This window comes from Indicator indicator, chromosome 15, assembly GCF_027791375.1.
Source record: "Indicator indicator isolate 239-I01 chromosome 15, UM_Iind_1.1, whole genome shotgun sequence".
Classification (NCBI taxonomy): Eukaryota; Metazoa; Chordata; class Aves; order Piciformes; family Indicatoridae; genus Indicator; species Indicator indicator.
In genome coordinates, this window is record NC_072024.1 from 18,251,747 (window position 1) to 18,273,087 (window position 21,341).

The window sequence follows — 21,341 nt, forward strand, 5'->3', positions numbered from 1 at the left end:
AGACCTCATTGCTCTCTACAGCTTCCTGAAGGGAGGTTGGAGTGAGGAGGGGACAGCCTCTCCTTCATGGTGGCAGGGGACAGGAGCAGAGGCAATGGTTCCAAGCTGCCCCAGGGGAGGTTCAGGCTGGATGCTAGGAAATATTTCTGCACTGGAAGGGCTCTCAAAACATTGGAAAGATCTGCCCAGGGCAGTGCTGGACTCACCATTCCTGGATGTGTTCAAGCAGCATGGACCTGGCACATAGAGACATGGTTTAGTGCTGACCCTGCAGTGCTGGGTCAACGGTTGGACTGGATGAGCTTGGAGGTCTCCTCCAACTGAATGTTTTCTGTGATTCTCTTATTAGTAATAGAGGAATCTGGAAGGCTAGTGAATAGCAGAAATGTGTTGCTTTTCCTGGGCATCGTGGTGCTGTTAGCAGGAGAGAAGATCACATTGGAACAAATACCACTTTGCATTCTGTTTCTGGGTGTGGCAGTGTAAGTGTGCTCCTTCAGTGGACTGTGTTTCTGAGGAGACAGGCCTTGGCTGGTGGTGATGGAAGTAAGTGTGAAGTACTCAGGGTGCAAGCCAGGACTGAGTACAAGCTTTTCCCATGCGTTGTGAAGCCCTCAAGTACATGCTGTTCATGGCATATTAATTTATAACAAAGCTAAAATGAAGGAACCGTAACTAATGAAAGGATTGCCTTTGGAGAGCCACAAAGCTTTAAAGTGCTGAGGCAGTACCACAGGTGAAGTTTCTCCTTCCTCCTGTATTGTCTGTGTGAATCTCTTCTGGAAAGTAAACACATTTTTGGACTAGAGGTTAGGTTGATTTCACCTGCTGCTTTGTATCATGGAAGAGTACAATAGGTGAAGTAGAAAATCAGAACTAGTTTATTGTGTTCCTGCCCTCCTTTTTTGTGTTGTCCTGTACCTCACAGGGCATTAGAACTGTTGTTTCCCTTTCGTAAGTCAGGAACTGAAGCAGAAAGTGATGAAATGGCTCTTCAAACAGGCATCCAAGAAATTTACTGAAGAGATGGGAATAAAACTAGTCTCCTGAAGGTTTATAGCTGTTAATGCTTAACTTTCTTATTCAGCAAAGGTAAGCAATTGCAAAAATAAGATACCACATTTAATATAGCGAGCAGCTTTATGAGCAAGTGTGGTTTGACTTTCTTCGTTCTTGTGGGTTTGTTGTTGTTTTCAGTTTTTATTTTTTTTTCCTGAGGCACATTTCCTTTAATCTTTGGGAGGTATGAAACTGGGAGGAGAACAGGAAAATTTTCATCTGTTTTGGCAGGAAGGTGAAGGTTGTGGATTTTTCTCTGTGCCTGCAATGGACCTGGTTAGGAAAAGGCAGTACCTAGACATAGCATGACCAGCGTATGAGGATTTCTTTTTACCTCTTTTCCCTTTGGCCCATTATTTCTTTGTCGTGTATAGGTCCTTGTACCTGTGCTAAGTTTGGGTTGGTGATCTTTCATAGATTCATGGAATGGTTTGGGTCTGAAGGGACCTTAAAGCTCATCCAGTTCCAAACCCCTGCCATGGGCAGAGACACCTCCCACTAGCCCAGGTTCCAACCTGGCCTCATCAAACCTGGCCTTGAGCACGTCCAGGGACATCCACAACCTCCTTGGGCAACCTGTTCCAGTGTCTCATCACCCTTTAAAGAATTTCTTCCTTATCTCCAGTCTAAATTCAGCTCAAAGCCATTGCCCCTTGTCCTGTCACTACAAGCTCTTGTCAGAAGTTCCTCCTCGGCTCTCCTGCAGTGCCCTTCAGGTATTGCAAGGCTGCTCTGAGGTCTCCCTGGAGCCTTCTCCAGGCTGAACAGACCCAACTCTCTCAGCCTGTCCCCATAGTTTTATGTAAGTTAATGTCACATTATTGACCAGCCTTTTGGCTTCTGAAGTGAAATCATCCTTCTGGCATCGCTCTCCAAGTCATTTTCTGTTCTTCAACAAGGAAGAGTAAAAAGATTCCAAAAGCAAATAATAAGACAGTACTGAAACAGTGTATATAGGAAGAAATAGTGTTGGGTGGTTTTGGTTTTGGTGTTGGGTTTTTTTTTTTTTTTTTAGTTCTATATCAAGCTATTCTGGAAAGGTCTCTTTTGGTTTGTATCCAATTTGGATCGCCATGGATGTTGTATGTTACTAGTCTTAATGGCAGATCAAGATCCTGGGGGTTTTTTGTTCTTTTTTCTTTTTCTTTTTCTTTTTTTTTTTTTAAGTGTATTGGTTTAATCTTGAAGAAACCTGTTCGATACTTCCTCAGAGATACCTTCATATCTCCTCTTCTGCAAGTTCCATGCTGACTGTCAATGCTGTAGTGGGCAGGCATGGGCAAGATAGCTAGATACTGGGATGCAATGAAGTGTGCAAGCAGAAATTAGTTCTCAACCTAGGTATTTGCTTGCAGGGAGTAATGAAGTGGAAAGTTGCCTGGTCAGGAGTCTCTGCAGGCTTTGGGTTTGTATTGATTGATGTTTAACCTTGGGTAAGGCCTTTAACCTCTTTGTGTCTGTTTCCCTCATGAGTCTGAAAGCACTTTACTTGTTCCAGCATCTTCTGAGAACAACAGAAATCCAAGACCTGTGTGTGAGTCCTCACCTAGTGTTGTGTATTTGCAGTAAACGGAGACTCTCTGTAGGTTAATGCAGGTGTTGGCTGTGCAGGTCTTAACTCAGAAAGTAGACTGGAGTGCTAAAGTCTGCAGCATAAATATTTGAACTTAACCTTTTTTTCTTCCCTGTGTGCCGTCTCATGCTCGTGAAAGCCTTTACTTTGTATGAAATCCAAAAGCCTTTCCCTGAACTCTCTTTCAAGCCTTAGCTCTCTGTTCCGGGCAGCATCACACCCAGTGCAATCCCTTGCAGGCTCTATATGGAGTCCATGGTGCAGTGTGACAAATAGGTGACCAGGGTTTTGAACTTGTTCTTCCTAACAGCATAGAGCTGCTGTCTAGCAGTGCCCAGCTAGTCTAGGGAAGCTCCTATGAATTATGCATGACAGCCTGACCTATTTGCAGGCCAGTCTGTTTGCCATGCAGGGCCTGTGGGGTGGCCTTTGCCATCAAGGCTGATCACTGCAGCCACTGGTGATCCTCCATGGTTTGCCTTTTGTGTTCCCCACCAGGAAATGGTGGTGAAAAGTCTTAACATGTTTTCAGATCGTGTAGTCCCTACTGGTCTGAAGGTCCAGTTTCACGAGATGTGGAGAATCTAGGGGTAGTTTAAAGTAGAAGAGGCTTCTTTTTCTCCTTGTGCTTGAGCAGAAGTGTTGCTCTGTCCCTGCAACACTAGTGGGGCTGGTTTGTAGCATGCCATGTTCAGCAGGGTTTTAAACAAGAGAGAGCAAACTTTTTTCCACCTCAGCATGTTTTATCTGTACACTGTGAGGAGGAGGTAAGCTGCCTTAAAATGTAACTCAACAATAGGGCGAGTCTGCCCAAGAATTTTCACCCTGGATGAAGAACATCCAGAAGCAGTTGTCACTTCATACCTGGGCTGTGGCCTTTATGCAACGAAAGGATAATTTTGGCTTGGCCAGAAAACTTTGAAATTAAAACAATTTGAATATCTGAGACTATTAGGAGGGAAGCAGTGCCAGATGAGCAAAGAATCCAAAAATCCAAAGAAATTTCTAGTTTCTTTCTTTAGGAAAAAAAGGTCAAAGTAGCAATTTTACAGTCTGGAAGTATCTGGCTGTTACCCTTTCTGCATTAAAAAAACTCCCCACAAACCAGACGTGAGAAGAGTATTTCTGGGTTGGTTTGCACTGCAATTTTCACGCTATTTTTTTGCTATAAAAACTGTATTATAAACAACAACAACAAAAGGAAATCCAAACCCATAATGAATACAGTATGGTTGGATTGCTTTGTTTTGTTTCAATTTTCTTTTTTATTTATTTGGTTTTATTCCATGCAACTGACAATTAAACTTCATCCCCAAGTATGGAAGGTTTTATGGAAAGGTTGTGCCTTCACTTGCTTAATTCCTGCTGTCTGATTTGCCTGCTCTTATTAAAGTGGCTTTGATTCTAACCATTTTCTCACTAATGAGTCTATCTTCTGTTGCTCCATGAGGAAACAGAAGGAGAAGAATCAAAATGGCTAAGAAAAACTCACTAGTGGGGCTCTTAGCCTTGCTGGGGAGAGAGCAGGCAGAGGAGCAGCTCTGTCACACCTAAGCTGTGATCTGCAAGGGCAGGTAAGGGAGGGCAAGGAGAGAGTATCAGGAAAATCAAGCGTTCTCCATGCTTCTCATGCTGGATCTTTTACTTCTTTCTCAATCTCCTGCCATGTTAACACCTTTGTACATGACTTCACTTTGGAATCAAACTGATTTTTAGCTGCTTCAGCAATTTCCATACCTGAAGCCAAGCTTTCATCTTCAGTTAATCCCTTCAGAGCCTCTAGACCTCTTAGTTCACGCCTATAAGATGATCCCACATATCAAATCACAAAAGCAATGGAAATGGAGTACTGATGTGCTGCTGATTTGAAGTGCAGTGTCTGCTGCACTGCTTGGAGCCATTTCTACTGCTTCCATTTACTCTATCACTTTTTTTTTTTTTTTTTGTCATATGAAAGGAGCATTGATGGGGAGAGGAGACTACAGCCCCTTCCCAGCTGTGACCCACGTGGCCACTAGCTCTTGTAACAGCAGGCAGAGTTGTTGCTTAGCTATTGATTTAGGCACAATTGGATTTTGCCCTGCCGACTGTGAGTTGATGCAGTTAAAGTGTTTAGCTAACTGAGCTGACAGTCTAAATTAGACTTCTGTCATCAAACCTTTTCATCCCAGCAGCAGTGCACCAAAGCAATATATTCTAAATGTAGGCTCCAGTGTGTTTTTACCATTAGAAAAAATATAACACCTTCTAAATCATCTGTGGAATGTCCCTCTAATCTGTGAGGGAGAACACTGATTTTATAAGGCATTTGCATTTCTTCCTGCTGACCCTGAAACCTTGCGAAAACATTGTGTAATTCTAGTGATCATGTTGCCTGAGCTCAAATGGAAGCAAAGGAGCTCGCCACAGTGCTGCCAGCCTTTCCCTCCTGGCGGCTTCTTTTCTGGCATTGCCAGAGCATCCCTTCTGGTCTGCTGGGGCTGGTGTCCTGGGGCAAGGAAACTGTACAGCTGGCTTCTCAGGCATGTTGCCCTCCTGCCTCTGAGGAGAACAAATGGGGAACCTTTATGAGAATAATTCAATGCAACGTGAGACCCAGAAGTCATCTGAACCTTGTATTGTGGTAAAAAACCCTAATGTTTGGTTTAGGGGGGTTTCTATTTTCCTCTTGAGTTTCAGTCTCTTAAAAGTGACAATGGCACAATAATGGTTTTTTTCTGTTTGGGCTGCAGCTTTGCTGCTGCTGAGGTTTTCACAGCAGTGAGGCTTGTGAGACAAAATAAGGTTCCAGGTAAAGGTACCAGAGTGATTTAGAAGAAATGTTAAGGAGCTCAGTAGCCTTGCCGGTGTTGAGGACTTTGGTCTCAGCAGGGCAGCTGAGATGGCTGCTGCTGGAGAGAGGGATGAGCATGCACCTGTTTGTACACCTCCATCTGTCCATCCCTTCCTTCATGCTAATGCTGCTGTCAGCTCTGGTCATTAGCTGAAGGAGCTGGGAGCTGAAAGGGACTGAGTCAGTGGCAGTGCAGGATCAGATTATGCTCAGAGGATTATGATGTTTATGGGAGCACAGGAAAATGCTTGTGTCACTGCAGCTTTGGTCTTCTGATACAAGCCTAGGACTTTGCTGAGAAACTGTCAGTCAGAGCACTGCTCTGTTAACTGAAGAGTGCATGAATGGCCACTTTACAAGAAGACTAGAAATGAAAATACATAAATGCAGTGCACAAGACGAATATATTTAATCAGGAGGCATATTTAAACTGCAATTGCCAGCTGAGTTTAAATGCAACTCTTCAGAAAAGCTGCAGTCAGCACTGCTGAAGGTAATGCTGCCCAGTACAGATTAAACTCCCCCAAATGACAAAATGGGGAGGACAGGGCTGTAGGAGATAGAGATGAAGACTGAATGGGAGACTTTTCCTGCAGCCCCTTCTGTGGCCAATGTCACCACAGGTCTGTTTGCAGCTTGATTAAAACATTTCTTGTCTCCTGCTCTCTTGTGCCTGTTTTGGTTTGATAATTATTTTTTTTTAATTAGCATAGAATAGTTTAGGCTGGAAGACACCATAGAGATCATCTCATGCAATCTCTCAGCTAGCCCAGGTTGCTCAAGGCCCCATCCAGCCTAGCCTTGAACGTCTCCAGGGAGGGAGCATCCACAACCTCTCTGGACAATCCATTCCAGAGTCTTGCCAGCCTTGTAGTAAAGAATTTCTTCCTAAGATTCAGCCTAAACCTATTCTTCATTTTCCCTTGTCCTATCAGTGAACTCTCTTGTAAAAAGTCCCTCTGCAGCCTTCCTGTAAGATCCCTTCAAGTACTGGAAGGCTGCTAGTAGGTCTCCCTGGAGCCTTCTCTTCTCCAGGCTGAACACCCCCAGCTCCCTCAGCCTGGCCTCATAGCAGAGGTGTTTTTCACATGGCACTTGGGTATGAGATTTTTAATAGCAGCTGTTCTCTGACAAAAAAAGTCAAGGCTGCTGTGGAGTGTGGGAGGGGATGAATGAGTACAAATAAATTGCCATACTGATCTGCCACCTTTGTTCTTTATTGTAATACTTGTGTCTTCAGTTTTTTATCAAACACCTAATGGAAAAACCAAATGTGTAGTCACTCCAAATGCGTAGTCACATCCATTCCAAGCAGGGTGTCAAATGTTAATTGTTTTACATTGCTTGACTCTTGACTCTCTTTCAGCTGAAGGATTTGTGCTTAAACATTGACTCGAAGGTAGCATTTATTTTTCTTTTCCATTGCAGTGACAGTTCTGATAGAATTGAAGCTAACTGATAGAATTGAAATCGATCTCTTTGGTTTTTTTTTTTTTCACCCCTCCAAGTTTCTCTTTGCTTTTTTGTTACCATACCAGATTTGTGGAATAAGCAGAGAAACGTCTTTACAGTTCAATATCAATAGCAAGACATGTCTGCAAAATTCTTACGGATTTTGACTAAGAGGGAAATCTTATTTCTGCTGTTTGTTCCCCTGTACCAGCACAGGGGAGGGAGGGATATTGACTCCTTGTCAGTGCGTACAGTTTAAGCATCTCTGACGATTTTTCTTTGCCTTTCCATTTTTACTCTGGTTTACTGTATGCCTTGCACACTAGACAAGAAGATGGGTACAGACTGAAGGCAACATAGGGCAGCCTCCAAAGTCTGTTATAGTCCCTGTGCACCATGTGTCAGATCTCAGAAGAGCTTTAGGGACACCAAGTCTTTGTAGGAGTTAGTAAAGAATTTGATGTTATAGTGATTTTACTCTAGCTCAGCAAGAGCTCTTCCCAGCATCGCTGCTGCTGGCCTTTTTTCCTTTGCTTGTTTGTTTTATAGTGGCATCACAGTATTTTGTGCTGTATTCAACTGACCAGGTTCCAGGTAGTCCATGAACCTCATGTTTTCAGTAGTGTCAGTCAGGAAGTCCCAGAAAATGTGGAAGCAGAATCGGCGTAGTTGGGAGTGACAGATCAAAGAAAGAGGCCAATAAAGCAGCACTGTTCTGAATGTACACAAGGCCAAGAGAGTCTGGCTTTTGAACATGATCCAGATCAGGGTTTGTATCTCCTACATGACACCAAATATTCTGAGAGAAACGTAGCATTTGAAACTCTCCAAGAAATGTGTTCAGTGAACACCTGCCTATAAAGGAACTTTTAGCAAAAGCTTCTGTTTTAAATGGTAGCAACCTTTGTTCAGAAGCACCTGACACCTAAACAAGTATGCTGCTCTGCAGGGCATCAGGAACACTCTCTCTTCAAAGTCTCTTTCAGTGTGATGGCTTTCATGCAAAAACTGTCTTGCTTGTGTGTTCTGATTGAGATCAGCCTCCTTCTGCAAACTATACAGATGAACCTGTGTGTATTCATCAAGCCTAGGGGGACTTTCAGCTTTTACTGAGTCTGTCTTTTGGAAATGAGTACTTCAAACCCAGGGTAAATACAGTTTGGTCCAGGGCTTCTTCTGCAGTGAGCTGCTTTTGACCACTTTACACCACATGTCCGTTACAGGGTATGTCTGCCTCATCTACTTGATGTCCAAATTCTTTTTCCCATCTGTAATTACTGAGACTTTTGACTTCTTAAGGTTTAAGACATCATTGCCTGAAAAGTAAATTTCTAGAAATCCCCTTGATATTTAATATATAAATATGTATAAAATCTCTATCCAGAGGATAGTGCTCAATGACTTGATGCTCAAATGGAGATCAGTGACAAGTGGTGTCCTTCAGGGGTCCACAGTGGGACCAGTGCTGTTCAGTGAATTTATCAATGCTATAGAGAGTGGGATTGATATGCAAGAGGGACAGATGGCATCTAGAGGGTAGGGAATCTTTACAGTGGGACCTGGACAGGTGACACCTGAGGGCCAAGGCTAACAGTATGAAGTTAAACAAGGCCAAGCGCCAGGTCCTGCACCTAGGTCACAACAACCCCATGGTGAGCTACAGACTTGGGGATGTGTGGTTGGAAAGCTGTAACTTGGAGAAATTCTGGTTGACAGTCAGCTGACCATGAGCCAGCAGTGCCCAGGAGGCCAATAAAGCCAGTGGCATCCTGGCTTGGATTAGAAACACAGTGAGCAGCAAGGGCAGGAGGTGACCATGCCCCTATGCTCATCACTGGGGACACCACACCTCGAGTGCTATGTTCAGCTCTGGGCCCTCACTCCAGGAAGGACATTGAGTGGCTAGAGCAGGTTGAGAGAAGGGCCTGGAGCCCTTTGGCTGTGCGGTGGTGCTGAGGGAGGTGTTCAGGTTGGAGAAGAGGAGGCTGAGGGGAGACCTCATTGTTCCCTACAGCTCCTTGAAGGGAGGTTGGAGTGAGGAGGGGGCAGCCTCTTCTTAGTGTCAAGAGACTGGACCAGAGGAAATGGTTCCAAGCTGTACCAGGAGAGGTTCAGGCTGAATGTTAGGAAGTATTTCTTTATTGGAAGGGCTCTCAAACACTAGAAAAGGCTGCCCAAGGCAGTGCTGGAGTCACCATGTGCTTAGGGACATGGTTTAGTGTTGGCCCTTCAGTGCTGGGTCAAGGGTTGGACTGGATGAGCTTGGAAGTCTCTTTCAACTGGATGTATTCTGTGATTCTGTGACCTGGACAAGCTTGAGAAGTGGGCTTAGGCCAACCTCATGAAGTTCAATAAAGCCAACTGCAAGGTCTTGCATCTAGGTCAAGTGCAATCCTCAATATCAACGCTAATTGGGAGACAATGAGACTGAGAGCAACCCTGCAGAAGAGGGCTTGGGGCTGCTGGTGGATGAGAAGCTGGAGATGAGCCAGCAATGGGCACTTGCTAATGTCCAATGGCACCTGGGCTGCATCAGAAGAAGTGTGGCCAGCAGATGGATGCTCTGGTGAGACCTCACCTGGAGTCCTGCATCCAGCTATGAGGCCCTCAAAACAAGAGGGACATGTACCTGCTGGAGCGGGTTCAGAGCACGCCATAAAGATGATCAGAGGGCTGGAGCACCTCGCTTCTGCGGGCAGGCTGAGAGAGTTGGGACTGTTCAGCCTGGAGAAGAGAAGGCTCAAGGGAGACCTTAGGGCAGACTTCCAGTATCTGAACAGGGCCTAAAAGAAGGCTAGGGAGGGACTGTTTCCAAGGGCAGGTAGCACAAGGACAAGGGACAATGGTTTTAAACTAGAGCAGATTTATTTGGACATTAGGAAGAAGTTTGTTACTATGGGGGTGGTGGAACACTGAACAGGTTGCCCAGGGAGCTGGTGAAAGGTTTGTCCTGGAGATGTTCAAGGTCAGGTTTGATGGGGCTCTGGGCAGCCTGATCTGGTTGGAAATGTCCTTGCTTACTGCAGGGGTGTTGGGCAAGATGACCTCTAGAGTGAGTTGTCAGAAACTCGCTTGCTTTGTGAGGAGATGATACTTCAAAGAGTGCCATGCTCAGAGAACTATGACCTGCTTCCCTGGTTTCTTACTAGTAGGTACCAGTAGAGGTCTTGGAAGAGAAGGAAGAGCAGAGTAACTCTGACTTCTCTTTCTGTGTTTTCTATGAAGTTAAAGCAGATTTGGATGGATAGATGCTGGACTTAGGGGTATGTGCCGGTTTCTAGGTTTCATGCATATCAGTAAAAAGTCAGCTTTCCTTTTAATACCTTGCTTTCCAATAGGCCTGGGCTGTAGCTGTGGAAGGTAATTGCACTGAATGCATGAAGTCATTTGGAAGTACAAACACAAGAGATAATAAAGCCTGACTAGAGTGGAGGTGCTTTTTAAGTGTTCCCTTCGAAATTCAACCAGATAGAATTGTTTCAGGCTGACTGCCCTGAGGACCATGGCTTATGTTCTGTGTAGTGTCAGAGTCCATTTACTCAGGGTTCTGTATCCCCTTCCTGACCCCAGAGAGTAATACCATCAAGCTAATGGTAGGGTTTCTGCTTAACTTCATGAACTTGCTGACTGAGAGCAAGTGACAGCCTTGCTGGGCAGAAATAACTGGAGCCCACAGAACAGCAGCACCCTTTGGTAGGGCTGATCCATGATTTTGTTTCTGCAGCTGGTCTCTGTGAACTTACATCTGCAGTGCTGACTTGGCTGGGCTAGACCAGCCGTTTGGGGCAAGCCGTAATAAAAGGCAGCTTCTAAATTCTCAAACATAAAAAGTGGTGGTGACTTACTGAACTTCATCTCATGCTGACTAGGGAATAGAGGGATATGATGGAAGTCTGAAAACAGTGAATGGAATAACAGCACACCTTCAAGTCTCTGAACAAAAATACATCCTCTCTTATGAAAACATGTGAAAAGCGTGAACTGACAGAAACCTGTCATTTAAGAGTATGATTCTAAATGCAGAAGTTATTGCTCTAAGGTTTTAGTGAGGCCAAAAATGCATAAACCGTGAAAAAATGGGAGGATATTGTAGATGTAACTCAGTATTAATAGCAGTGTTCTGCTTCAAGGCTTGAGGCAGTCCCCACCCCTGGGGAGATAATGGGTTTCTTGCACCTTTCTGCAAAGCATCTGGCATAAGCCTCCCTAGAAGACAGGATATTGGATTAAAAAAACACCAATCTCATCCACTATGCCAGTTTCTGTCTTTGGGTACTCCCTGTCAATAGTGGCTCCTGCAAAATTGTGACATTCTCTTTTCAGGTATTAAACCCAAGGCTTAGAGTCAGCAGCAAAAGTTTTAAGAGCAAATTAGTCATTGTTCTCAGGAATTTCTCCCTCAGCAACATTGCTGAGTTCCTCAGTTGAATCGTGCCTGAACTCTGCTGTCTGGCTGATCCGAAGTGGGCCTGAGTATCCTGAGCCTCACTGTGCTTTGCATTGGCATCCTGCTATGAGGAAAACAGTGCCACTTCACTGGGAAATCATGCCCAGAGTCTTATCTCTGTGTCGGAGATTTCTAATAAATGCAGGTCTAGAAAAGGTGGATCTTCATTCTTTTTTTCATAAAGAAAGTCTATTTGAGAGGCTTGCATGGTTTTGTTATCCCTTTAACATTAGGGAGACCTTGGGTATTAGGCTCTTAAGCTGCTTTGTGGAAGTCATTTGACTTGCACAGATGGTGCTTTCCTTGCTGTCTGAACATGAGGCTTTTTTCATTTCCCTTGCGATCTCTTGCTGAATCTGACTGGGATTTCTTGAATGGAGATTTCTCTTCTGTATGTCTGACTTGCTTATCTGAAATAAAATTTTGTCTAATGGGAGTGACATGTGGAAACCTTTAGCTGTAGGCAGAGCTAGCACATTCAATCATCTGTTTCTGGCCTGGTATAATCAGTAATTCCTGACCTCTTAGTGTGTCTGGTCTAATGTGCAGAGGTAAGAAAATGCTTTTCCCAGGAGCTTTTTTTGGGTAGTGACAGTGTATTTCTGAAGAGCTAGCAAAAGGTGATTCATTGAAAATGTAATGCATGACTAGACAAGGTGCTTTATGAGATGCTGACCTGTCCTTGACCTGGCTTAATGTCTGATGTTAATGTTGGCAACATAAACCTGCATGGACACTGGCATCCCAAAGCTTCAGCTACATTTGGGTTGTGAACTGTGGTGCACACAAAGTGCAGCAGCTGAAGGTTCTCGAACTTCCTTGCCTGTGGTCTGTCTGCCGGGCAGTGTTACGAATCTCTACCCGCTGAAAATGTTAAACTCTTTACTTTATCACTGAAAGCCACTGGTGGGTTTCTTTAATGCAGCAGCTGGGCTGTCTGTATGGGCTGCTTGCTCGTGTGGGAGAACTGGTTCTAGGAGCATCAGCTGATAGACTTCTAAGCAAAATGAAAACCTGCAAAAAGAATGGTAGGAAAAAGGAGGAGGTGCAAAGTGAGGATGTCAGCTCCAAACAGGTGTGCCATGCTGAAGAGGTTAGATCTCTGTGACCTGCCTCTAAGTCCCATTGCTGACATGCCGATAGAGATGGTGTCTCCAGGAGTAGGCAGCAGAGCTGGTTGGGTGAGCATCTGCTGACCTACTTCAGCTGCAGTGACCCACATTAGCTTAGCCTGGTGACGGAGCAGCCCTGCTGACCCTGCCTGCTTATGGCGGCAGTGGTTAGCAGGGTTGAGGGGGTGGTGATCTCCAGCAGTGAGCGGCCATGGGTAGTGATGTGTGTCATGGGTACAGCTGTATCACGAGCAGTCAGCTTGCTCCCAGCCCAAGAAATTGCGCAGGCTGTTAATACTAAGTCTGCCTTCAGTGATTGGGGTTTTGCAGGAGTCTGACCCAGCTACAGAGAACAGGTGCATGCAGAAATGCCTGCTCAGCTTGCAGTTGTCTCACTGAAAACCAAAGTCTTCCTTTCACAGCAGACAATACATTGGGGGGGGGGTGTCCCACAACAAGGGTTTCTGTGAGGTTCTGCTTGGATATTCTATGCGTCACAAAACACTCTTTGGGTGTTGTGGGTTACTTTTGAGAACCCTTTGTTGGTCACTTGATAGCATTTAAAGGTCTGATCCCCGAAGAGGAGAGTGTTGGAGTGGGTTACATTGTTTTGCTTCAAAAAAATACAACGGTAAATATTGTCAGCTGTTTAAAACAGAAAGTGTTTATGCATAATTCTGAGTTTACTAATAGATTTGTTTCTGACTTTTCTAGGCTTTTGGCCAGGCCCATACAAACCACAAGAAGGTAGCAGCAGATGGGGAGAGCAGAGAGGAGACCTTGATTCAGGAATCAGCTACCAAGGAAGAATACTACATGAAGAAGGTTATGGAGTTGCAGACAGAACTGAAGCAGCTCAGAAATGTCCTTGCCAACACACAGTCTGAAAATGAACGCCTTAATTCTGTTGCACAGGAACTGAAAGAGGTGAGTGAAGGTGTGCAGTTTGCATCACAGCTCCTGTTGCAGATAGGATTTATTTGTGCTAAATAGGGAAGATTCTTCAGCCCATGGATATCTGCTTACTCCTGGAAGCTGCTACGATGGGTGGTCTCTCTGAGACTTCAGCTCAGTGTTGTGTTCAGCCACAGCTGTGGTTCAGCAGTGCAGAAAATCCAGCTTTTCACTTCCTCCACCAAACCAGCCTGGTGTGGCCACAAATTCATAGAATCAGTCAGGGTTGGAAGGATCATCTAGTTCCAACCCCCCTGCCATGGGCAGGGACACCTCACACTAGATCAGGCTGGCCAGAGCCTCATGCAGCCTGGCCTTAAACACCTCAAATACCTACTAAATTCTTCAGTAACTACTGTGTTGTGTCCCAGGTGGTATCACAGATATATGATGGCACATCTGGGTCACACTGTTGCTGTGGGTACTGCACATCAGTTCCTTCAGTCCAAGAACTGCTGCCTTAAAAAGCAGAGGGATATGTCTAGACCAAGTGCAGAAATGCTTTGGATGTGCTCTTTATGGTTCACTCCCAATACATATTTTCTTGCTGCAAAATATTTGGGCATAATTCCCCCTTTTATCACTTTTTCTATCCTAACCTCTAAAGATGTGGGAGCATAACAAAACTTGGATTTGCACAAAAAGGAGTAATAGTAAAATTTAGAGTCCTGTGTATTCTCCCATGAAAATGCTGGGTTTTACTTTTCCATAGGTTGACCAGCTCAAAGTGCCTTTGACCTTTTCTTACGTTAGTATTGAAACTGCCTGTTTCTGAGGGAAAATAATCACTGAGAAATTGACTTTAAAATATTGATTACTTATGAAATCTGTATCTCAGCAGGAACCCCTTTGGCACTGATGCAGGAAAAAATTGTTTCGGGAACTCAAATCAAGTAAGTTTAGACTGGGTAGAAGTTATAGAAACTGTAAACAATAGAGGGATGTGGTAAACAAGCAGCCTTCAATCACCTTCTTTGAAGTGCTGGATACTCATCTAGCCCTGAGGGAGTTGCCAGCCTCCCCTGCATACTCTGACCACAGCTGAAAATCACAAGTGTTTCATTTCATTTCGTTTAGGACGTGGTAACAAATATCTGGATGAGTTTTAATAGTGAATTTAGTGAGGAAACGTGAGCTACTTCTGCGGGGTGCCTCTCTTGGAGGTGATCAGACAGGCCAGTGAAGCTTTCCTTTAATTTCACATGGGTCCTGGCTGTGGGATACCAGAGCTGGAATTGGTCCGTGTGCTCTGCTTAGGCAAGGAGCCAGTCCCTGCAAGTACACACACAGCTCTTGTCTTTAATTCCTAACCTTTAAGAACAGCTCAAAAGAGAAGCTCCCTGCCCTGGAGGCAGCGTTGTGCACATATCAGATTGCAGATGCCGCTCCAAAGTATGCAGAGCAGCAGATTCCAGTCCAGCTTCCTGCAGTGCTGCAGTTACCTGGCCAGAAATAAGAGCTAATTATTGTAAAAAAAATTAACTGGATGTGACTGATTTCAAACTTTGAATGGAAACTAAACTCAGAAAAAAAAATCAAAGTCTAATATGATAAGTCTCTAGAACCCTGCAGTTAGGTGTTTCTCTGCCCGTTGATTTGTGCCATCTCAGTGTGTGTTCCTTCCTTGCTTTTATTTTTGCGTAGCTGTTTCTTCTGCTGGTGAATTGTGGTGGGGTGAAGAGGTGTGGAGGAGAAAAAGAAGTGGCTTTAGTGTTAAAATGAAAACATCTGGGCCAGTTGATCCTGTGTGGTCTGAAATTCTTTTCCTCCGAAGATTTGTGTATTGCATTGTGGTTTGCGTTGCTTTGTAATTGCTGATAGGAAATAGTGAAGTGAGACGTCTGAACAGAGATTCCATCCTTCTGGCCCCTAAAAAAGGCATTTTGAGGGGCTTGGCTTTCATAAGATGCACCAGAAAACGGCAGATGTTCAAATAGTTGCTATTTCACCATTGCTGTCCAGGTAATGGAAGCAGGGCCTGTGCCTATCAGCAAGTCTAAGAGGAATTGATGAGAACCTGTAGTGACCATTATAAGCCAATGAGCAGGATGAGCAGTGTGCTTTTCACCTGTCCTTGTTGCCATGTTTAGCTTTAGCCTGTCTCATGGTAAAAGTTCTGTGCTGATATTAGTGCAAGGAGACTCTGTGCTGTGAAGAATGCTGCTGTCATCTGAAGGTGCTGGAGATAAAGGTAGAATATGATCTGCTGGTTTGTACTGCAGAGACACAGTGGAAATTCCTTCCTTCATTTTTTCTGACTTATGATGAAAGAAAGACTCCTGTGGCTCTTTTCCATCCTGTAGAGAATGTTTGTAGTCAGATCTAGTCCTTACAGCATGCATTTGGAAGGTCCTGCACTACTGCCCATTGAGGGAACTGGCTTTCAACATGTCTAAGGGGGGAACAGAAAGCTTTACTTCTGTTGCAGCCATCCTGGATTTGATCCAGATAAGAGGAAGGATGTGGAAAATACTTCATTGTGTATCCTGTGGCCAATCAGAGTGCTTCCCCTTTCAAAAGGAAGTTTAAAAGAAAAAAATTTCAAAAAATTTGGACATCAACCAAGGCTGAATCAATGCTTTAAGAGAGATTCAGTGCAGAAGCTTTTGTCTGCTGCTTTGTAGCTGGCTGACAGGATACAGAGCTGTACTGGGGTGTTTCTGATGAAATCTGTTCCATCTGTAGTAGTGGCACGAGGAAGATGGTCGAGGGCATCAGACAGAAGCTTCTTAGCCTCTCTTAAGGTGCTGCTGGCAGTAGTGGTGCTAGGTTGAGAGCAGATGCTGACCTGTGTTGGTTGGAAGCACCTTGTCCATTTTAAGATGCCATCATTCTTTTTGTGTCTTCTCAGGACACTTGCACAGAAGCAATGAGTTGTTTCTGCAAGGAGGAGAGTGACGTTCAGTGCACTTGGAGTTGCTGTAGCAGACTGAAGTGGTTTTGATGCTTTCTGTTGAATTATCTAACTTTGGCCTGTTGAGACAGGTCAACAGGATGGGTACCAATTATGAGTTGCACCACTGTCATAAGCTAGCTCAGCAGCTTCTGTGTCCTGGAAGAGTCACTGGAAGGAGTAATTGCTCCTGAGTAAGTGCTATTTGCTATTCCTTTTTAGTATTCTTTCATCTCTTCTATGCTTTGAAGGCATCAAAAGAGATATCATAGGGTGATCTGGCTGTAAGGTAGCTGTTGCCCAGTAGGGAGAGACTGGAAAATGAATGAATGCTTCTTTCTCAAGAAAAGAAAAGCTGATCTGGTTCTGTAAACTAAAGAATGAAATGTATTTCATTCAATGTGTGTGCAGAGAAATCATAGAATCAGTCAGGGTTGGAAGGGACCACAAAGATCATCTAGTTCCAACCCCCTGCCATGGGCAGGGACACCTCACACTACATCAGGCTGGCCAGAGCCTCATCCAGCCTGGCCTTAAACACTTCCACTGATGGGGCCTCAACCACCTCCCTGGACAACCCATTCCAGGCTCTCACCACTCTCATGGGGAAGAACTTCTTCCTCATGTCCAGCCTGAATCTCCCCACTTCCAGCTTTATTCCATTCCCCCTACTCCTGTCACTACCTGATATCCTAAAAAGTCCCTTCCCAGCTTTCTTGTAGGCCCCCTTCAGATATTGAAAGGCCACAAGAAGGTCACGTCAGAGCCTTCTTTTTTGTCCAGACTGAACAGCCCCAACTCTTTCAGTCTGTCCTCATAGGAAAGGTGCTCCAGCCCTTTGATCATCCTGGTGAGCCTTCTCCGGACACCTTCCAGCATGTCCATATCCCTCTTGTAATAGGGGCTCCAGAACTGGATGCAGTACTCCAGGTGGGGTCTCACCACAGCTGAGTAGAGGGGGAGAATCACCTCCCTTGACCTGCTGGCCACACTTCTCTTGATGCAGCTCAGGATCTGGTTGGCTTTCTGGGCTGCAAGTGCAAGCTGACAGCTCATGTTGAGCTTCTCGTCCACCAGCACCCCCAAGTCCCTCTCCTCAGGGCTGCTCTCCAGCCAATCCCTGCCCAGCCTGTATTTGTGCTTGGCATTGCCTCGACCCAGATGCAGGACCCGGCACTTTGTCTTGTTGAACCTCCTGAGGTTGGCTTGTGCCCAGCTCTGCAGCCTGTCCTGGTCCCTCTGGATGGATCCCTTCCCTCCAGCCTGTCTGCTGCACCACACAGCTTGGTGTCATCAGCAAACTTGCTGATAGTGCACTCAATGCCTCTGTCCATGTCACCAACAAAGATGTTGAACAAGATTGGTCCCAGGACTGATCTGTGATAGACTCCGCTTGTCACTGGCCTCCACTGGGACATGGAGTCATGACAGCCGTAAGGAAGCTGCCCGAGCAGCAAGAGACCTGCTTAGGAAAGCCAAAGCACAGTTTGAATTGAATCTAGCCAGGGAGCTCAAAGGGAACACTGAGAATTTCTACAGGTATATTAATGGTAAAAAGGAGACCAGGGAAGGTGGGGGCTCCCTCAGAAAGGAAACAGGTGAAATGATCACAAGTGACCTAGAAAAGGCTGAGGTTCTCAATGTCTTCTTTACCTCAGTCTTCACTGCAAGGGGCTTCAGCCACACTCCTGCAATAGTCATGGAAGCTAGTGGCAAGAACCAGAAAGAAGAACTGCCCATGGTGAGTGAAGATCAGTTCACGAGCACCTGAAGAACCTGAAAGCGTTCAAGTCCATGAGACCCGACGGGATACACCCACAGGTACTGAGGGAGCTGGGGAGGAGGTTGCTAAACCCCTTTCTATTATATTCCAAAAGTCCTGGCAGTCTGGGGAAGTCCCCACTGACTGGAAAAGGGGAAACATTACTCCCATTTTCAAAAAGGGGAAGAAGGAAGAACCAGGGAACTACAGGCCAGGCAGTCTCACCTCTGTGCCTGGTAAGATCATGGAGCAGATTCTCCTGGAGGCACTACTGAGACAGAAGAATAGTGAAGAGGTGATTGGGTACAGTCAGCATGGGTTTACCAAGGGCAAATCCTGCCTGACAAACCTGGTGGCCTTCTATGAATAGATCACAACATTAATAGATGAGGGGAGAGCAACTTATGTCATTGACCTGGACCTGAGCAAAGCCTTTGACACTGTCCCATACCACATCCTGGTCTCCGAACTGGTGACACATGGGTTTGACGGGTGGAACATTCAGTGGGTAAAGAACTGGCTTGATGGCTGCACCCAAAGAGTGGCTGTCAATGACTCCATGTCCCAGTGGAGGCCAGGGACAAGTGGAGTCCCTCAGGGATCAGTCCTGGGACAAGGCTTGTTCAACATCTTTGTTGGTGACATGGACAGTGGCATTGAGTGCACCCTCAGCAGGTTTGCTGATGACACCAAGCTGTGTGGTGCAGCAGACAGGCTGGAGGGAAGGGATCCATCCAGAGGGACCAGGACAGGCTGCAGAGCTGGGCACAAGCCAACCTCATGAGGTTCAACAAGACCAAGTGCAAGGTCCTGCATCTGGGTCGAGACAATGCCAAGCACAAATACAGGCTGGGCAGGGACTGGCTGGAGAACAGCCCTGAGGAGAGGGACTTGGGGGTGCTGGTGGATGAGAAGCTCAACATGAGCTGTCAGCTTGCACTGGCAGCCCAGAAAGCCAACCAGATCCTGAGCTGCATCAAGAGAAGTGTGGCCAGCAGGTCAAGGGAGGTGATTCTCCCCCTCTACTCATCTCTGGTGAGACCCCACCTGGAGTACTGCATCCAGTTCTGGAGCCCCTATTACAAAAGGGATATGGACATGCTGGAAGGTGTCCAGAGAAGGCTCACCAGGATGATCAGAGGGCTGGAGCACCTTTCCTATGAGGACAGACAGAAAGAGTTGGGGCTGTTCAGTCTGGACAAAAAAGAGTCATTGACAGCCACTCTCTGGGTACAGCCATCAAGCCAGTTCTTTACCCACTGAACGTTCCACCCATCAAACCCATGTGTCACCAGTTTGGAGACCAGGCTGTGGTGTGCGACAGTGTCAAAGGCTTTGCTCAGGTCCAGGTCAATGACATCAGTTGCTCTCCCCTCATCTATTAATGTTGTCACCTGTTCTTAGGAGGCCACCAGGTTTGTCAGGCAGGATTTGCCCTTGGTAAACCCATGCTGACTGTACCCAATCACCTCTTCACTATTTTGTCTCAGTAGTGCCTCCAGGAGAATCTGCTCCATGATCTTACCAGGCACAGAGGTGAGACTGCCTGGCCTGTAGTTCCCTGGTTCTTCCTTCTTCCCCTTTTTGAAAATGGGAGTAATGTTTCCCCTTTTCCAGTCAGTGGGGACTTCCCCAGACTGCCAGGACTTTTGGAATATAGTAGAAAGGGATTTAGCAACCTCCTCCCCAGCTCCCTCAGTACCTGTGGGTGTATCCCGTCGGGTCTCATGGACTTGAACGCTTTCAGGTTTTTCAGGTGCTCGTGAACTGATCTTCACTCACCATGGGCAGTTCTTCCTCCCAGTCCCTGCCATTATCTTCCATGAGTCCAGGAGTGTGGCTGGAGGCCTTTGCAGTGAAGCCTGAGGTAAAGAAGACATTGAGAACCTCAGCCTTTTCTAGGTCACTTGTGATCATTTCACCTGTTTCCTTTCTGAGGGAGCCCCCACCTTCCCTGGTCTTCTTTTTACCATTAATATACCTGTAGAAATTCTCGGTGCTCCCTTTGAGCTCCCTGGCTAGATTCAATTCAAGCTGTGCTTTGGCTTTCCTAAGCAGGTCTCTTGCTGCTCAGGCAGCTTCCTTATATCCCCCCATTCCAGTTGTCCTTTCCTCCACTCCTTGTAGAGTTTCCTTTTAAGTGATAGTGTGTCCAGCAGCTCCTTGCTTATCCAGGCAGGCCTCCTAGCATTCTTCCCTGCTTTTCTCTTTTTCGATATGCATTGCTCCTGGATACAGAGGAGGTGGTCCTTGAATACTGACCAGCTGTCCTGGGCCCCTCTTCCCTCTAGGGCTTTGTCCCACGACACTTTGGCCAGCAGATCCCTGAAGCGATCAAAGTCTGCATGCCTAAAGTCTAGGGTGACAAGCTAATGATACACAGGACAGGACAGTACATACTACTAAAGGGCAGGTTTGGAAACCCCCACAAGGAAAATATGAGTCATTTTATTTCTTAAAGGCTGTGAAGAAACTTTCTTGTTCTCCATTATCATCTCTCATATGATAATCAAGAAAGCCTGTGTAAATCTGGAAAATAATGAACACCACACAATTACCTGGCACTGCTATGCGTTGAAAACTCTCTCCCTCTTTTTTTTCCTGTTGATAATAGTGGGACTTCCAGGTCTGTGTTGAATGCAGAAACTCAAATGTTTATCCTGGGGGTTTGTTTTGGGGTTTTTTTAACCCCAGAGAAACTGGATACCAAGCCTGCAGAGCTCTGTAAAGATCTCAGGTTTATCCCTTCATCCTAGTGTCTTGCCTCTCTTGGAGGAATTAGTTATGAGTTTCTTTTTGCAGGGTCTCAGTTGAGTCTAACAATCCTCATGCTCTAGTCAAGTCCTGTAAATAATTTCCTTAATGAAGTTCATGGCTTATGGAACTCACCCATACTCTGAGTAGACAAGAGAAACCAACCAATGTGCTTACTCTTCAGTGAAGACCTAGAACTTGATCTCTGCTTGTGGGAGCTGAATGCTTCATTGATGGACACATAGATGCTTGGCAGATTCAAGTGGAAACTGATCTTCAGTCACTGAATACATAAAGCACAGTATGTTAGATCAGGCTGCTTCAACCACAGCTGCTTTCCCTGTGCCATCGCGCAGCTGTTTGTAGTCATCTCTCCATGTCCTTGGATACAGTAATGTTGCAGGGGCTTCTGTCAGCTTTCTGGGCCTTGCAGTTAAAATATGTGAACAGAGTTGGAAGGGACATTGCTGGGAAGCCCAGAACAGAGTCTTCTTACAAAAAG

The 21,341-nt window shown here is 45.6% G+C and overlaps 1 protein-coding gene across 2 annotated transcripts in view; it reads left to right on the top strand.

Moving 5' to 3' along the window:
• Positions 1-21,341, top strand: part of BICD2 (BICD cargo adaptor 2) — a 102,703-nt gene that overhangs the window by 44,497 nt on the left and 36,865 nt on the right. For both annotated transcript variants that reach the window (XM_054387626.1, XM_054387625.1), the window contains exon 2: positions 13,191-13,403. In XM_054387626.1, the coding sequence (XP_054243601.1) occupies positions 13,191-13,403 (213 nt within the window). The remainder of the gene's footprint in view (positions 1-13,190; positions 13,404-21,341) is intronic.